The sequence below is a fragment of the Canis lupus genome, chromosome X, assembly GCF_003254725.2.
Source record: "Canis lupus dingo isolate Sandy chromosome X, ASM325472v2, whole genome shotgun sequence".
Lineage (NCBI taxonomy): Eukaryota > Metazoa > Chordata > Mammalia > Carnivora > Canidae > Canis > Canis lupus.
This window is the reverse complement of record NC_064281.1, coordinates 55,395,052-55,410,391: the sequence shown is the minus strand read 5'-3', so window position 1 is coordinate 55,410,391 and position 15,340 is coordinate 55,395,052. Positions and strand designations below refer to the sequence as shown.

The window sequence follows — 15,340 nt, the reverse complement described above, 5'->3', positions numbered from 1 at the left end:
TTTGCAAAGAAGCTCTGTGTATTGGGTGCAACAGCTCTGGGGTCTCTATATAAATAATATACAAAACCCAACAGCTCAATGCCTCACATTAACAAAAATACTAAAAACTTATTAAAAATGGAGCCTGAGGGAAGAGCCCCAACCACTACTGGTGCTAGCCCAAGAAGGGGACTGGGAATTAATAGGAAGGGGTGGGGCTACATCCAGGCAGTTCTTCCAGATGGCTCAGTAGCGTCCAAATATGTTGGTACTGGGCTGTGGCTGGGTATCTGTGGAAAACCAGAGGTCATCAGGGCTGGGAGACCAGGCAAGGATATAGGTATGTAGGAGAAAGGCTATTTGAGTACCAAAGTAAGGGACAGGATGCCATGCTTCACACCCATCACCCCACCCCAACCTGGGCCTGAAGCGGTCACCTGCCCTCCCCGCCCCCCCACCACCATGTAGTCCCTGGGGCTCTCCCTAGAGAGGAAAGCAGGCTTACTAGAAAGCTGTTGTTGGAGCTGCCGGACCAAAGCTGCTGTCTGTTGCTGTTGCTGTGTCTGCTGAAGCCCCTGGCGCTGGAACTGAGGTGGAAACCGGAAGTGGAAGACTGATCTCGAACTTTCCGCTTCCTTTTTCATCCTCATCTCCTGACTCCCTTTTTGGAGTGCCCCACCTTGCCTCCCACCTCTACTCACCCCCCCACTGCCCCCAAAATGCTGTGCCCAACCTGGGCAACTGTCCCTGAGCCAGGGGCTATGGCCCAGCAGCTACCTGGGGCTGGGACTGGGGCTGGGGCTGGGGAGGAGCTGCCTGCTGCTGCTGCTGGTGTGCCTGCTGTTGTTGTTGCTGCTGCTGCTGCTGCTGCTGTTGCTGCTGCTGCTGCTGCTACAAACAAGGGCAGTGAGCCTCAGACATGGTGGTGGCTCTGGGGAGGGGAACTGGTCCACTGTCCCCCTTAATAGCGCAAGACTCCCAGGGAGATCCCACTGACCACCCCAGAAGCCAGTGGCGGGGGTGGGGGGGGACACAGGGGGGAGGGTAGGAACTTCTCAGGCCCCTACTGCGTGCTTGGGGTGCTCCAGGGAGTGGGTGCCGGCTTCACTCGGTTCACCATCATGTCAAACCCTGGAAGAGCACCTGCCTCTCCCCCTCCGGGGGTGCCCAGGTCCCACTTGAAGGCCTGGGGCCTCACCCGCAAAATCTGCTGCTGTTGCTGCTGTCGGATGTGATACTGCTGTTGTTGCTGCTGCTGCTGCTGCTGCTGCTGCTGCTGTTGCTGCTGTTGCTGCTGCTGCTGCTGCTGTTGCTGCTGTTGCTGCTGCTGCTGCTGCTCAGGCAGGATGGACGCCGATCGCACGCCGGCCTGGACGCCCTGCGCACCCAGAGGAGTCATGGTACCTATCATGGGTGCCTGCTGCAGGGTCTGGTGTGAAAACCTGCGAAGACCAGTGGTCCGAAGCTCAAGGCATGGCTGGGGGGGTGAGGGGATAGAGGGATGAGGGGGTTGAGGGGTAGGGGAGGAGTAGATGTCTCAGGTCCCTGACCTGAAGAAAACCTAAATAAGTCGTTCTACTCATCCCTCCCAGCACTAACCAGAAGGGCCCTTCTGGGTTCTGACACACTTCTAGGTTGGGGAGTAAGGGGCAAAGACATCACCCCGATTTAGTGGTTCATATCCTTCACAGTGAGGCATCTTCCAATCCTGCTTTTGCTGTTTTGCTCTTACGAGAACAAAAACTGGTCTTAGGATAGGAGAGGCACCCACTGAGGTGCTTTCTGCTATTGGTGGTAGTGGTGGTACCCAATGACATTTCAGAATCTGAAAAACTACTGACTTCTACTGCTCTTTCGCCCTCCCACGTATAGCACAGCAACAGGCTACCTTCTGGCTGGCTGGCCAGGCTCTCTATCTTCATTCTTCCGTCTCCTTCCCCATGCATCCTATCCCTGCATCCCATATTCATCTGTCAACACATCAACTCACTATATGGCTCTCCCAATCAAAAGAACTCTTTCAGGGACTGTCTCACTTGCCCTGCCCCTCCCTGGCCTAGCTCCTGCTACTGCCCCAGCAACAATTTTACACTCTATCCACACTCTTCTTCCCATCCCCTCCCAGTCACCCCCCTCACTCTGGCCCCTACATCTTTGTTCATGTTGTGTCGTCTACCCAGACTCCCCTTTCTCATCCTTCACTCCGCAAATCCAAATTACAGCTATCCTTCGAAGGCCAACTCCAATCGCACCTCCTTTATGAAACTCTTCAATGACTCAGGCCCATGAAGACATCCCATACCTTTTTCTGAATTCCCATTTACTTCATGGTGTACAGCCACACACCTGATCATACCTCTCCTCACCATAGTCTTTAGATGTTCTTCTGTTAAGTCTCACCAGCCCAACCAGATGAAAGGTTCTCTGTGGTAAGGGACCTTGTATTTTCTAAAGATCTCTTCTCACCCTACCCCATCCTGGCATAGTGTGGGCCACATGGTGGACGGCCAACTGATATTTCAAAGTAAAGGGCTTTCCTCTGGTCCACTCCCTGGTATTCTAAAACCTAAGCTGCAGAGCCCCAAGATGTGACTCCCACATCTTAACTAAAAGGCCTGACTGGCATTCAGCATGGTGGGAGGGCTTGCTGGCTCATCTGTTCCAGTGTGGAACCACTCTACTACCGGCTGGATGAGTCCTTACCACACACCACATCTAAGAATCCCTTATCTCTCCTTATCATAGCTGTAGGAAGGATATTTCTCTCTCTGGGCCTCGAAGAAATATCAGGCAAGCGGACAGAAGACTACTGGTCGCCAGGTTCCCTTCCAGCTCTGGCATTTTGTGGCCAGATAAGTGTTCTTCATATCTGCAAGAGTTCTGACTAGTTCCATCACTTCCTGGCACAAGTTCTCCCCAGCCAGATGTGCCTTCCCAGCCCAGTGTGTCTTCATAGCCCCCCAGATGCCTCGGGTACCTTTGGGTGGAGGTCAACCCATGTCCGTAGGTTGGGGCCTGCTGGTGCACATAGCCACTGGGCCGCTGTTGCAGGTGGCGAGTAGGATCTACAAGAGTAGGATTGGTAGAAGGGTGGGTGCTCTGATAAGGCTGGCTGGAGTAGCTGGGGGGCACCATGGTACCTGCAGGGCCTGTGTGTTGCTGCAATCCCACATGAGAAACATAAGGAGTATAGCCCTGGAGAAGAGGAGGAGAGAGAGGGGGGTCAAGGCCAAGACTGTGCAGAGCAGCTAGCCTCAAGCCCCCCACCTTCCCCACTGACATCCTCTTATGCCCTCACCTGGGAGGTCTGCAAACCGTAGGAAGAGCTGGGAGTCATCTGATGGACAGTTGACTGTCCCAACATCCCCTGACTCTGCTAAAGGGAAAAAAGAGACAAACTCAAACTCGGGAAATGCTTTTAGCCATCTTGTTTCTTGTATCTCCTGCTCTGCAAGGCCTTGTGAAGATCCCAAGTGTCTCCTCAGTCCTGTGACCCTCCAGAGCCCCTCTCCCTAACGACCCTCCCTACTGCCCCTCTCACTATCTTTGCCTGGAGCTGTTGGCGAAGGCGCTGTCCTTGGGGCACGGTGGGCTGCTGCTGTCGGTATACAGAGGTCTTGTAGGAGGGTTCTATCCCCATGACTCCAGTCATGGTTGTGGGCAGCACTCCAGTGTAAGGTGGTCGGGTCGGCAGCTTCTGCATTGGCAACCGCACAGGGCGGTATGGGTCCACGCGAGGGCCACCTAGAAAGAGGAATGGGCTGATCTCTCCAGGCTCCTTGTCCCCTCAGTCCCTGCTCAGTGTCCTGGTCACCCACAGATCCTCAGGGATGTGTCCTTGTCCCCCTGGTGCGGGGAATGTTCAGATAACTCTCCTTCCTAGGGGCTGGCACTTACCTGCAGGTAGTGGCTGATTCTGGGTGTACAGGCCTATGGAGCCCTGCCTGTAGCTGAGATGGGATATGGAACTGGGGTTAGCATGGTGTAGGAGGTCCGGAGGCACCGTCACGCCATAGGGGCCACTCCTCCCTGGGCCCATTCCATAATCCTGTGTGAACAGCAGAGGAGGAAGGTGAGTGGGCCATAGCTCAGTGGGGTGGGGTGAGGTGCGGTACCAGGAGTGAAGATGAGCTAGACCTACATGGCTCACTTTTGTAATGCTAATGGCACCTCTTCCCCATTGCCCCCAGGAACCAGAAACGGCACAGAATCATGGAGAGAGAGGGAGAAGGCTTTTCTGTAGAAGAAGCATAAGTGGGGGGCCAGGCGGGGCAGCACTAACCTCTGTCTTGGGGGCTGGCTGGCTGCGTTTCTTGCCCTTGGTGGACTTCTTCTTGCGTTCCTCTGTACTGGGTGGGGCAGCCCCAGGTTTGTCAGTTTTGGGGGGCTCTGGAGCCTTTTTCTCAGGCTCTAGCAGGGTGGGAGCAGGGGGCTCCTCATCTTCTGGTGGCAGTGGAAGTGGCTCCAGGTAATAGGCACGGGGCCGGGGCCTCAGGTGTGTGTGGTAGAGCAGCAACCGCTGCTGTTCCTCTCCTCGGGCCACTCGCCGGTCGACTCGAACCGTTCCAAACCATCCCCAAGAGAGTGGTGCTGATGGCTTCAAGCCCTCAAAAAGATCCCAGGGAGAGATCTTTTGTTTGGTGGAAACCTGTAGACCCTGCTCCAGAAAATGAGAAACAGTGAGCTGCTAAGATTTGGAAAGTGGGAGACAGACCTTGAGGGTCTGCAGGAGAGGTGGAAGTATCTGCAGGCAATAAGAGGAGATGACAAGGGTGTGGGTAGGGTCAGGGGAGACAGTGAGAGGAAGCAGATGGACACGAACATGGATATATAGCAACACATACACACATGCACACACAGAGCAGACAGAGAGTTAAGAGGGGGAGAGGGCGAAGGGCCAGCGGAGCAGAGATGGACACAGGCACTGAGGTTCAGAGGAAGACAGAGATGGGAACGGGGAGGGAGAGACAAAGAGGTGAGTGGAGAGACACCAAGAAAGGACAAATGAGAACCAGAGAGAGATACACAGAGAGCCACCCAGACAGATAGATAGGCGGGCCAGGAAAAGACATGAAGACACTGTATGTATGACCGGGTCAGACTTTGGATGTTAGACCCTGCATCTTCTTTTCCTTCCCCCTCTCTGCTTTCCACAAAGATTCTGGTTACTCAAAAAATATCACAACTGACAGACAGAAGGGACAGAGAAATCTGTGCAGAGATGGCTGGGTTGGGGCAGAGGAATGAAGGGATAACAGATCCAGCAGGCAGCCAGACAGATGGGTGGGGTATAGGCTGGATGGAGGAGGACAGGGGGCCGAGAAACGGGTGGTAAGTTCAAAGGTGGGTGTGGATGGGGAAGGTAGGGAGAGCTGGAGGGACAGACCCAGGAAAGAGGATGAAGCTTCCAAGATGGGGAGAGAAACCTAAAAAAAAATTAGTGATCAACTCCACATCCCAGAGACGGTGCTCACCAGCAGAGCCTGATGGATTCCCTGGCCTGCTGAGCCTGCCGTAGCTACAAGGTTGACATAGGGAAAGCTCTTGCCCAAAGGCAGGGAAAGAGCTGTGCGTGGGGGGATAATGCTGGGGTAGGAACAGGGATGGGAAGAAAAGGCGACGTGCCTCCTTCTTGAAGATGGAATCGAAGCCGGCAATCTTGTTGCCCTTGGTATCAATGAGGGAGCCCTGTGGCTCACACGTGATGACGTCTCGGGTCTGCTTGGGCAGTGGCAGCAGCTGGCGAACTTTTTCCAGACTGTCTGACTGGCGCTCCCCCAGCTCTTTCTGTGGGCATAGGAAGATGGGGCGAGAGTTCAAGGACACAGATAAAGAGGGATGAGGAGTCTCAGGGGACAGCAGAGAAATAGGCATGAAGATGACATTCAGTAAACCCTCCCAGTACAAAGAACAAACAGAAAGGAGACGCAAACAGGGAGGGGAGATGGCCAGATCTGGACCAGAACGAAGTCCCTGAGGCTGGGTGGCATACCCAAGGTCAAGGGGAAAGGGAATGGAGCCGCCCGGCCTTGCCTCCCCTGCTCACCCGCAGCTTCTTGACCAGGTTCATGTAGGCACGTTTGTTCTCCTCCATGCTGCCTTGAGAGATGCTAGACATGTCCGCGGCCAGAGTCCCGTTGATGAGCACGCTCAGCATGTCCAGCACCGTGGTGAAGAGCTCGCTGTGAGGAGAGGCCCAGGAAAAAACCATAGAGGAAAGAGGCTAAGACAGACAAAGGCCTCAGGGTAGGATGCAAGCAGAGAGGGCCACACCAGTTATAGTGGGTCGTGCACCCGGTGTGGGGGAAGGGAGTTCCTCTTGGGCACAAAACTGAAGGGGGTGGGGATGCTTTACTTGTTGGACTGCATGTCGACAGTGCCGCTGATGATGATCTCCAGGAGGAGCACAGCCCACTCCGTAGTCTGCTGGGTACTGCGCTGCACCGTGTCAAACATACCCCCCACCTGCCAGGGCCACAAGAAGTCAGTCAGATGGTTCAGGGGTAAAGTGTAGCATTTAGGGAAAGCTTAGACCATAACCTGGCCTGGCTGTGGCTTAGCACACCACAGGGCATGTTTCAGTTGTACGTGTGATCTGCTACATGATTTTGGGCCAATGACTTAATTCTTGGCACCTCAGGGCCTCCATTTCCTTAATTATGAAATGATGGGGGCTGGACTAAGGGATGTCCAGGATCCCACTCAACATTCCACAATGGGTTTCTAGGGCTCCTAGGGCCCAGGTCTCTGCAAGGATCCAGGCCCTCAACCACTTTTAGGTCCAGTGTCTTTAGGAGCTCCAGGTTAATATTTTGAAGACTCAGAAGCAACTAGGCCCTCCATCTTTGCGCCCACCTGCCCTTGACAGGCAAGAGGGGGGCTCTGCAGTGCAGTTCTATCTCACCCTTGTCTTTCGTCTCCCCAGCTGCCCTCTCACCAGATTGAGCCGCAGCTTGAGAGCCTCGTGCATTAGCTGCTTTGGTTTGCAGTCATCTAAGTACTGGTCATCCCGCCAATTATTCACAATCTGAGACAGAAACAAGCATAACGCACGGCTCAGGGATCTTCTCGTTTCCATTCCCGAACACCCAAGGCGTTGATCCGAAAGTACAGAAGGTTCTGGGTACACGGTGGCCTCAGGTGTGCCCATCCCTGCCCTCTGGCCTGGCTCAGCAGCCCAGAGACCCATACCTGGTGCACCTGGCTATAGAGGGAGGTGAGAAGGCCCTCACGCTGCTCATCCTGCCCTTTCAGACATGTCAGCACCAAAGATAAGAATGGCTGCTGGCTCAACAGGGACATGCTAGAGAAGAGAGGGAAGGAAAAGGAAAAGAGAAAGAACAGGACCATGGGATAAAAGGTAGCTTCCAACCTCATTATTCCAGAAGCCCCAGCCCTATTCTCTCAAGATCTAGCCTCTAGCCCAACCGTGCCCACTCTTCCCCTCCAATTTTCCACTTTTCTGTGATTTTTTTATCCCCACCCCTCTGTCCCAACTTATCTAAACTTTTCTTTTTCCCCAGCCCCACCTCCTCTCCTTTCTAACCCTCAATCCTGATCCTTGCCCCCCTCCACCCCACAGCAGCTTTACCTCTTCTGCTTTTGTCGGTCACGTTCTTTGCGGGAAGAGGAACCCAGGTGCTGGCCTTTCTCCAACTCCTCTCCGGCTGCCTTTAACACATGCCCCTGGACTGAGGTGGGCAGCTTAGCGATGAGGGGAGCGACCAGCCACACACCAGAGCGCTCCAGAGAGCTGGAGGACAGATGGGAGTAGACAGAGTTCCAGAGGAGCCAGGCAAGGGTAGAACAAGCCATGCTCTCCCTGCCCAATGGACAGGCCTAGTATCTCTGTGAGACTGAAATCATTTACACTATGAGAGAACAAGTCATAAGGGGAGGGGTCTGAATGCATTTCTACCCAACCTGAGCACTGGCTTTGTTTTGCTGCTGCTGGGCATGTTGCTTGTGGTGCTTCCAGAAGATGACCCTGTCTCTGCTGACTGTTGGAAAACCTCGATTGTGGCCTTGGCGATGTTCTCTAAGAGGGAGTTCATCTCCTGGGGAGGATGAAAGGCACAGAGGTGCTCAATAGGTAACTGTGATAGGAAGGAAAACAGACGGCAGGAAAGATGGGAGATGAGGGCGGAGAAAGGCATCTGGAAGGTAATGAGAGGGAAAGACACAACTCTGCTGAGAGCCTGCCCTCCAGAGCCTCCCTATTTCTCCAATTCCCCCACTGTCTTCTCCTCACATGCCTCCTTACAGTTGTGACCAGAGAAACTGCCTCCCACCACCACCATCGCCAATCTTCCCCCACACCACCGAGCCCCAACATTCCTGACCCATTTCCCCCTACTCATCAGCCCCATGCGTTTGCCATCTTCCCACCCTCTCTTTCTCAGCTCAAGAACCTGAAGTTCCATAGGACACAGGTTCTTCTATGGTAGCCCACACCCCTGACACATGGAGCTGGAAGTGAGCATGGGACAGAGAGGGCCAGGTGCCAACTCACATTGTTAGGGGTCTGCTTGATCATGAGCTGCAGCTCCAAGGAAGACTGGCGCATGGTCCACTGGTCCAAGTTCTGTGATGGAGACGCCACCCCTAAGCTCATCATCATCCTGTCCCCCCTCTCCATTTCCAGCCACTTACCCCCCACCCTGACTAAGCCACCTCCTGATCTCTCACAACCTTGAAACACATATGCCTACAGGTCTGAAAGGAACTTCCACGTCCCCATCTTTAGGAAAGACTACACCAAAATGATCCAAAATCGTTGAAAAATCTAGCCTATTTTAAAAACGGTTCTGGAAAGATTTCCCATCTTTCCCCTGTCTCCTATTCCAGAGCTTCACATTCCTCCACATGGGTAAGTTCTGCTTAGCACTTACCCTAAATCTTTGATGTTAAAGTTGCAGGCTGTTTTAAACCAGCTGTTCAAAGTCCTTTACAGACCCAAGGGCTAATGTGAGTTAATCTCTCTTTAACATTATCTCCTCTGGGCTGAAGAGACTCATTCCTGTAGCTCTTTTAACAGCTTTATTTCTCCACCCTTCAGTTACCTGAATGCCTGAAGCAGCATGGCAAAGTGGAAGGGGCACAGGCCCACCTGGGCTCGCACCCTGACTCTAAACTAGCTGTGTGACCTTGGGCTAATTACTTAATAAACTCTTCAAGCCTTGGTTTCCTCCTTGGTCAAACTTGGCCACTCCTACCTACTTTCTGGGGGTTGGGACAGATTAAATGAGAAGATGGACATAGAGTGCTGAGCACAATACTCGGCATGAAGCTGACACTTGGTAATCAAGAGCTATGAAGTACTACTGCTGTTCGTTACTGAGCTGTGAGCAAACACCAAACAAGCAAGGCCTTAAACAAGGCTTAGCAGATGTTGTGCCGCCTCTCACTGATAAGCTACAGTCCCAGATAGCCATGCCCTCATCCAGCAGTTGGCTCTAGGGTCTGGACTGCACTGGCCTGACTTCAAAACCCACATGGGGGCTGTTGCTCTGACCACCTTTTGCCCACATCCTTGTTCAGTCTTCCTACTTGACTAACCCCCTCTTTTTCCCTCAGGGTCCCCATTGTTTCACCCAGGGCCTGGGCCCCACTGCTTCCTCTAAGACCCTCACCACCTTGGCCTACCTGCAGAATACGCTTAATGCGCTGCCGCTGGGGGTTTTCCCCGTCCTCGTTGTCCAGCAACCGATGTGGGTAGCAGATGAGCTGCATGAGGCGCTGGGCCTGGGCACTACTCAACACTGGGTCTTGCAGGTCATTGCTATCCTCACACAATGATTTAAGGCAACGCTCTCCTACCCATTCCTGAGGAAGTAGATAACCAGGGCACTGGGGCAAACAGTGAGTGGGGGTAAGGAATAAGGGGGAGATGGGCTAGGGGTTGATGAGAGACGTGATGTATAGTAGGAAGGTGGCATGATCAGGGCTGGAAACAGGACATTATTATATAAAGGCATTTGGGATGCATGGGGGGAAGGTGAGACTGACCTGTTGGCAGATGCTGCGCAGCACGTACTTGGCATAGACATCCAGACTGGCTGTCTCCACAGAGATGTTGCGGCCACCCTGCCTCCGACCGCCACTGCCACCTCCTCCCTCCTCCTCTGGAAGTTCTTCTGTTCCTCCTGTCACAGTGAAGCCTGAACCCTTCAGTTCCGCATCCCCTGTGGTTCACGGGCGGGAGATAGGGAGGGCAGAGTGAGATCTGAACACGGTGTAGAGACCCACCCCAGACCCACAGAAGCAGCAACTCCCCCAAATCCTGCCCTATGGGACAGAAATATACTTCCCTCCCTCCTCTCCTCCCCAAAGGTCAGAGAGACCACCTTCAGGAGGGAGAAAGACTTTCCTTTGTAGTTTAGCTGGCACTCCACCCCACACACACTTCTGGCACCACTCCCTTCCTACCCCCATACCAAGTACAAATACTGCCTTGAGAACAGCAAACACAGCTCCATCCACGATGCGGTTCTGGGAGGCAGCCAGCAGGTGGCGGTCACAGGAGGAACGGATTCCTACTGTAGGCTTGTCTGGAGAGGGAGCCCAAGTCATGAGAAGCAAAAGTAGATCCAGTGGGGTGCAGGCAGTGGGTGGGGCGGGGGGGGGGGGAGCAGCCACACTTTCTACTGCTGGCTAGGCCCAGATCAGGGTCACTTACTTCCATCTGACTGGCAAGGATTGAGTTGAGGCGTCTTGAAAAGGTGGAGGAGGATGCGGCAGGTCAGCCGGGCCCCTGGCTCAGAGTCCTGCTCACTGCAGGCTGCAAAAAAAAAAAAAAAAGGAAAACAAAGCAAATTGGACAGGGCAAAAGTGGACTGTCCGTGGGTTTGTGGGTGGCAAGGGGCTAGAAGGGAAGGCGAAGTCAGGCAAAAGGAGAAATAACAAGATAATGGGGGAGGAGAGACAGAGCAGTCAGCTGTCTTGCAGTGTGATGGGGGGGGGTCCCTTAGGAGGGTCACAACAGGGAAGGATCAGGGCAGTCAACACAGCGTTAGAAAGAGGCCGCTCTGGGCCCGAGGCCCATCACACAACTGGCCTCTGGTGATAGCGGGGAGCCCCACACTCAACAGTGAGGGTGTGGCCATGGAGTGTGTAGTCAAACTTGGGATCCAGAAATTCTAAGGGTTACGGACTGGTGGTTCACCGGCATTAAGGAGTGAAGGGATGGCAGCACAGCGAATCAGATCCTCAAGGAGCAGACATTGCCGAGCGATGAGGATGGCAACAAAAGTAGCCAGAGAGTCATGAAAAGACAGGTCACTGACCTGGAGGACAAAGCAGACAAGACATCTCGACTCAGCCTGCAGAGAGGGGGCCAATTCAAAGCAGTAGGCCTCCACTCTGTGGGACTCTGTCTCTTGACTATTGCAATGACTGTGACCGGCCCCCTGCCCCGGGAACCACCCCACACCCTGGCAGGACCCTGGCGCAAGCCTCACATCTACATTGCAGAGGAGGTCGTTGAAACCACAAGTGCCATTGTTAGAGGAGCAGCATAAAGCCTTGAGTACTCCTAGCCACTCGGCACTCAGTGACTTGCAATAGCCAGTCAGCTCTGCACACAGGATTGCGATGTCATTCACCCTGGGGAAAAGGATAAATGCCCTCAGGAAAAACCTTGTTCCATAAAACCTCAGACTCATTAACTTCTCATCTCCACCCCAGCAGTAACCGTGGTTGCAGTACCTCCCAGGCATCTCATCCCTCCCAAACTCAGGCAGGAGCGTGGTGCCCGTTCCCAACTCAGGACGCCCCATACCTATCGGGATCATGGTGCCCCACACAGACGTGCATAAGGGCATTGCAGACAAAGCTGTAGCGGTTAGCGGGGTTCTCACTAAGACTCTTGCCTAGCCCCGTGTAGGTAAAGGTGTGAGCTGCAGGGTTCTCCAGAGTGTCGATCATGAACTCGGGTGCCCAGCGCATGTTGGATTCTGAGGGCTCCACGTTGCAGTAGATAGTGTTTTTCACCTTGGAGCAAAAGTCGCTGCAGGGGTGGCAGAAGGGACATAGGAGTGTTGGAGGAGAGCCAGTGGGGCAGAGGGGTGGTCAGGAGAAGGGAGAAAAGGAAAAAAGTCAGGGGCTGGGGGCCTTGGGACAAGAAAGGAGATGGGGAGATGGGCCAAAGCAGACTGGGCAGGAAAGGGACCCAGTTAGACTAAGGCACAGGGGCCTCTGGAGGCAGGGACAAGGAATTTGGGTCCCGTTGAGATGGGCCGGAGGCCAGGCTGAAAAGGAAGAGGAGGAGACAGGCCTATTCTTTGGAACCAAGAACATGTGATGGCTATAGCTCCCAGACAGCCCCGCAGAGACAGAGGGGTCCTGAGCTGTGCTCTGCTCCTAAGTTGAGTGGTAACGGGAAGGAGATGGGACAAGATCCTGTTCTCTACCCTTACCTCCCACCTCTCTTACCTGAAGAGCTCCCCAAATTTGCTCTTTAAATGGCTACAGGAGGTGTACAGATCATAGAGATAAGCAAGGATACAGCGTTCTGCAGAGGAGCCATCTGATCGGTTCATCCCATGCTTCACTACGCCACACAGCCTGTCACAAGAGGGCGAAGTCAAGATGGGGCAGTGGGTGGTGTGCACAGGTGAAGACACAAAGGTCCCTGGCCACAGACTCACAACTCTTGGCGATACTCTCCCCTGTCTGCCCAAATGGCAAGGTAGCCTCCCCAAGTCTTTTGGGGGTCACTTCCATCAGCATTCACTGGGGTCACGTGCATGATCATCCTGCAGCCCCACTTACCCCTCAAAGACCTGTGCCATCTGGTCCTGGTTGAGGATGAGGCAGGCATGGTAGTGCCGCAGGACAGCCACGATGCACAGACACAGGCTGGTGGTGTAGCTGCCCACCAGATCCGAGGACTTGAGGAGCAACTCGGCCTCAACCACGCTCAGTTCGTTTAGTAGCTAGCAGAGAGAGTGGTGGGGGGTGGTGAGAAATGAGAAGAGGCCCATGTGTTATATATACCCACCCTGCCTGTGAGGGAATGGCCAAGGCAGGCCTGAGGTGCCTCATTCTGGGAGAGCCCTGTTGCCATATGCCACTATCCTTTATTCTATTAACGACACAAGCCACAAACCACATGGACGATCTCACCGGTCTCTAGAATATGATTCTGTGAACTCTACAGTGGGAGGACGCTCTGCCCCCAACACTTTATAAACTAGTTCTCGGGCCTCTATGCAGAGCATGCAAGCCTCTAGTCCTGCCTGCTTAGCTCCTGTTCCCCTTCACTCTCTGGCTCCCATCATGCTGGCCTTCTTGCCCCTCCTAAGTGGCCCAGGACACCGGCTTGAGCCCCTATGCCGCCCACCCTGGTGACCCTCTATGGTACAAATGCCTTCCTCCCCCCTGATCCCCCTAACTTCCCCACCTGGATGGCAAAGTCGATGAGGCCACTGATGCTGAGCGAATATTCCATGAGGTCAAAGATGAACTGCACATGCTGCACCAGAGGCAAGTGATATGACATGCCAAGGGCAAAGCTCGTGATCTGCTCCAGAACATTCCGGGAGACCTGATAAAGGCAGAAGGAGTGAGACAGTAGTGGAAAGAGGTGGGGAGAACCAGGGAAGCCAGAAAAGGAAGACGGAAGGGGATGAGACTGGGAATCAGCCTAGTGCCTGGTGGTGGGGTGGGGAGAGGGAGAAGGAGGAAAGGAAAACAGGGCAGGCCAGCAGAATGTGGGAAGGGGGCAGGGCTTAGGCCCTCACCTGAGCCGTGACCTGGTGCTGGTCATAATGTGAAAGGTGCTGGAACTTAGCAAAGATGTCTTCGGCAGTGGGGAAGGCTTCAGGCCGGTTGCGCCGCCGCTTCTGCCCGTCCTCCCCACCTGAGGGGACAGTGGAGAGGGACCAGTCAGGAGAGGGAAGATAACTAGTTGACTGGGGGTAGGGAGAGAAGGCTATGGGGGGGTGGGGGGAGGGCCAGGGGGAGGAAGGCGGGGAGGAAGGGTGGGAGGGAGAAAGGGAAAAGGGAAAGGAGGGTTGAGGAGGGGGAAGGGGGGGATGAAGGGAAGGGGACAGTGAAGCTGAGGTCTGGAGGACCACAGACTACATGGACCTTAGAGGAATACATACAGGGAGGTGCTAGGTCGAGGGAGGGGAGGGGGAAGGGCGGGCAGTATGGGGCTTACTGTGAGGTACCTAAGAATGTCAGGTCTCCAGGATTCAGAGGCACAATAGGAGCAAGCTGGTCTGCAGAGGAGGGGAATGAGGGGGGAAGTTTCAAAAGGACTAGAGCTCTCAGGAGACTCCAAGAGACAGGACATTGGGACATGACTGGGGGTTCCCTGTGCTGGGGAAGGGGAGACTGACTAGGGCATTCTTTGGGGGAGCTCTGTTTCGGGAGCCTCAAACCCACCAGTTTCTGCTGTCCCTTTGCGGTTCAGAACCTTCAGGATATCCTTGGTAATTTTCTTGATGGCATGGCGGGCATCATCTCGCTGCTTTCCCACCCCAAACAGTACGACCAACCGCTGGTTGCACTCATGGCTGCATGACTCCTCCTGCATCCCGGCAGCACCATCAGACTCCAGCACGGAGCTCCTTCCCTCCTCTTAAAAGCATGCCCCCTGCTCCTCAGCCTCCCAGCCCTTCCCAGCACACCATGCCCGCAACGATGGCTCCAACCCCTCAGAACGGTCCTTGAACAGAAACCTCGGCTCCAAACCCACGGTCTCCAGGGGCTGGGGGAACAGTACCTGGGGGATGGGAAAGTGGGTGGCATACTGCACATGTCGTGGCTGGTCATAAAGAACCCCAAGGGTCCCTTCTATCTTCTCCTTGGGTGGGGGCTTCACCTCCTTCTCAACATCTGGTTTCTCGGGGGATGGACTGCCCTTCCCCTCACAGGGCATAGTAGGGGAGAACAACTAAGGGAAGGTGAGAGGGCAGAACAGTTAGAGGGAGGAAAGGGGGTCAGGGCACAAAGAGATTCCCCTGAAGAGGCATAAGGGCAGGACCTCGGGAGCTGGGTTCTTCCATACCAGGGTTGAACTCACTGAGAAATCAGGTTTCTCCATGTCCTCGAAAAGCACACTGGAACTAGGGTCAATGTCCATGGACTCTGAGAGCCCTGGGTCCTGGGGGCACAGAACATAAGCCAAGTTGCTTTCGCCTGGGGAATGGCTCCCCACCATCTAGAAGGGTCAACTGCGAAGTCGGAGAGAGGAGACTACGATGGGGAGAAGCAGTGGCTCTGCAGTCGAGCTCTCTGACGGGTCACTTACCCACCTCATGCTGTTCCCTCCAGCTTAAAAGTGGGGATCAGAGCACCTCACCCTGCTGTGAGGAGCAGATGCCAACAGCAGGTGCAAGAGGGCTTGGCCAGC

General features: G+C 54.4%; 1 protein-coding gene across 8 annotated transcripts in view; it reads right to left on the bottom strand.

Annotated features, from left to right (window-relative positions):
• Positions 1-15,340, bottom strand: part of MED12 (mediator complex subunit 12) — a 26,725-nt gene continuing 11,385 nt past the window's right edge. For 2 of the 8 annotated variants that reach the window (XM_049107125.1, XM_049107132.1), the window contains 32 exons: positions 15,011-15,091; positions 14,711-14,881; positions 14,371-14,515; positions 14,154-14,204; positions 13,722-13,840; positions 13,382-13,525; positions 12,751-12,914; positions 12,412-12,543; positions 11,759-11,986; positions 11,439-11,583; positions 11,144-11,264; positions 10,658-10,759; positions 10,416-10,529; positions 9,988-10,163; positions 9,625-9,804; positions 8,492-8,563; positions 7,903-8,036; positions 7,571-7,732; positions 7,171-7,282; positions 6,917-7,006; positions 6,335-6,444; positions 6,026-6,161; positions 5,605-5,766; positions 4,262-4,636; positions 3,877-4,027; positions 3,521-3,723; positions 3,278-3,355; positions 2,957-3,174; positions 1,178-1,421; positions 757-870; positions 485-566; positions 1-269 (listed from right to left, as the gene is read on the bottom strand). In XM_049107125.1, the coding sequence (XP_048963082.1) occupies positions 226-269; positions 485-566; positions 757-870; positions 1,178-1,421; positions 2,957-3,174; positions 3,278-3,355; positions 3,521-3,723; positions 3,877-4,027; positions 4,262-4,636; positions 5,605-5,766; positions 6,026-6,161; positions 6,335-6,444; positions 6,917-7,006; positions 7,171-7,282; positions 7,571-7,732; positions 7,903-8,036; positions 8,492-8,563; positions 9,625-9,804; positions 9,988-10,163; positions 10,416-10,529; positions 10,658-10,759; positions 11,144-11,264; positions 11,439-11,583; positions 11,759-11,986; positions 12,412-12,543; positions 12,751-12,914; positions 13,382-13,525; positions 13,722-13,840; positions 14,154-14,204; positions 14,371-14,515; positions 14,711-14,881; positions 15,011-15,091 (4,560 nt within the window). In that variant the 3' untranslated portion in view covers positions 1-225. The remainder of the gene's footprint in view (positions 270-484; positions 567-756; positions 871-1,177; positions 1,422-2,956; positions 3,175-3,277; positions 3,356-3,520; positions 3,724-3,876; positions 4,028-4,261; positions 4,637-5,604; positions 5,767-6,025; positions 6,162-6,334; positions 6,445-6,916; positions 7,007-7,170; positions 7,283-7,570; positions 7,733-7,902; positions 8,037-8,491; positions 8,564-9,624; positions 9,805-9,987; positions 10,164-10,415; positions 10,530-10,657; positions 10,760-11,143; positions 11,265-11,438; positions 11,584-11,758; positions 11,987-12,411; positions 12,544-12,750; positions 12,915-13,381; positions 13,526-13,721; positions 13,841-14,153; positions 14,205-14,370; positions 14,516-14,710; positions 14,882-15,010; positions 15,092-15,340) is intronic. The other 6 variants (XM_049107130.1, XM_049107131.1, XM_049107127.1 and 3 more) reach the window with 6 other exon arrangements.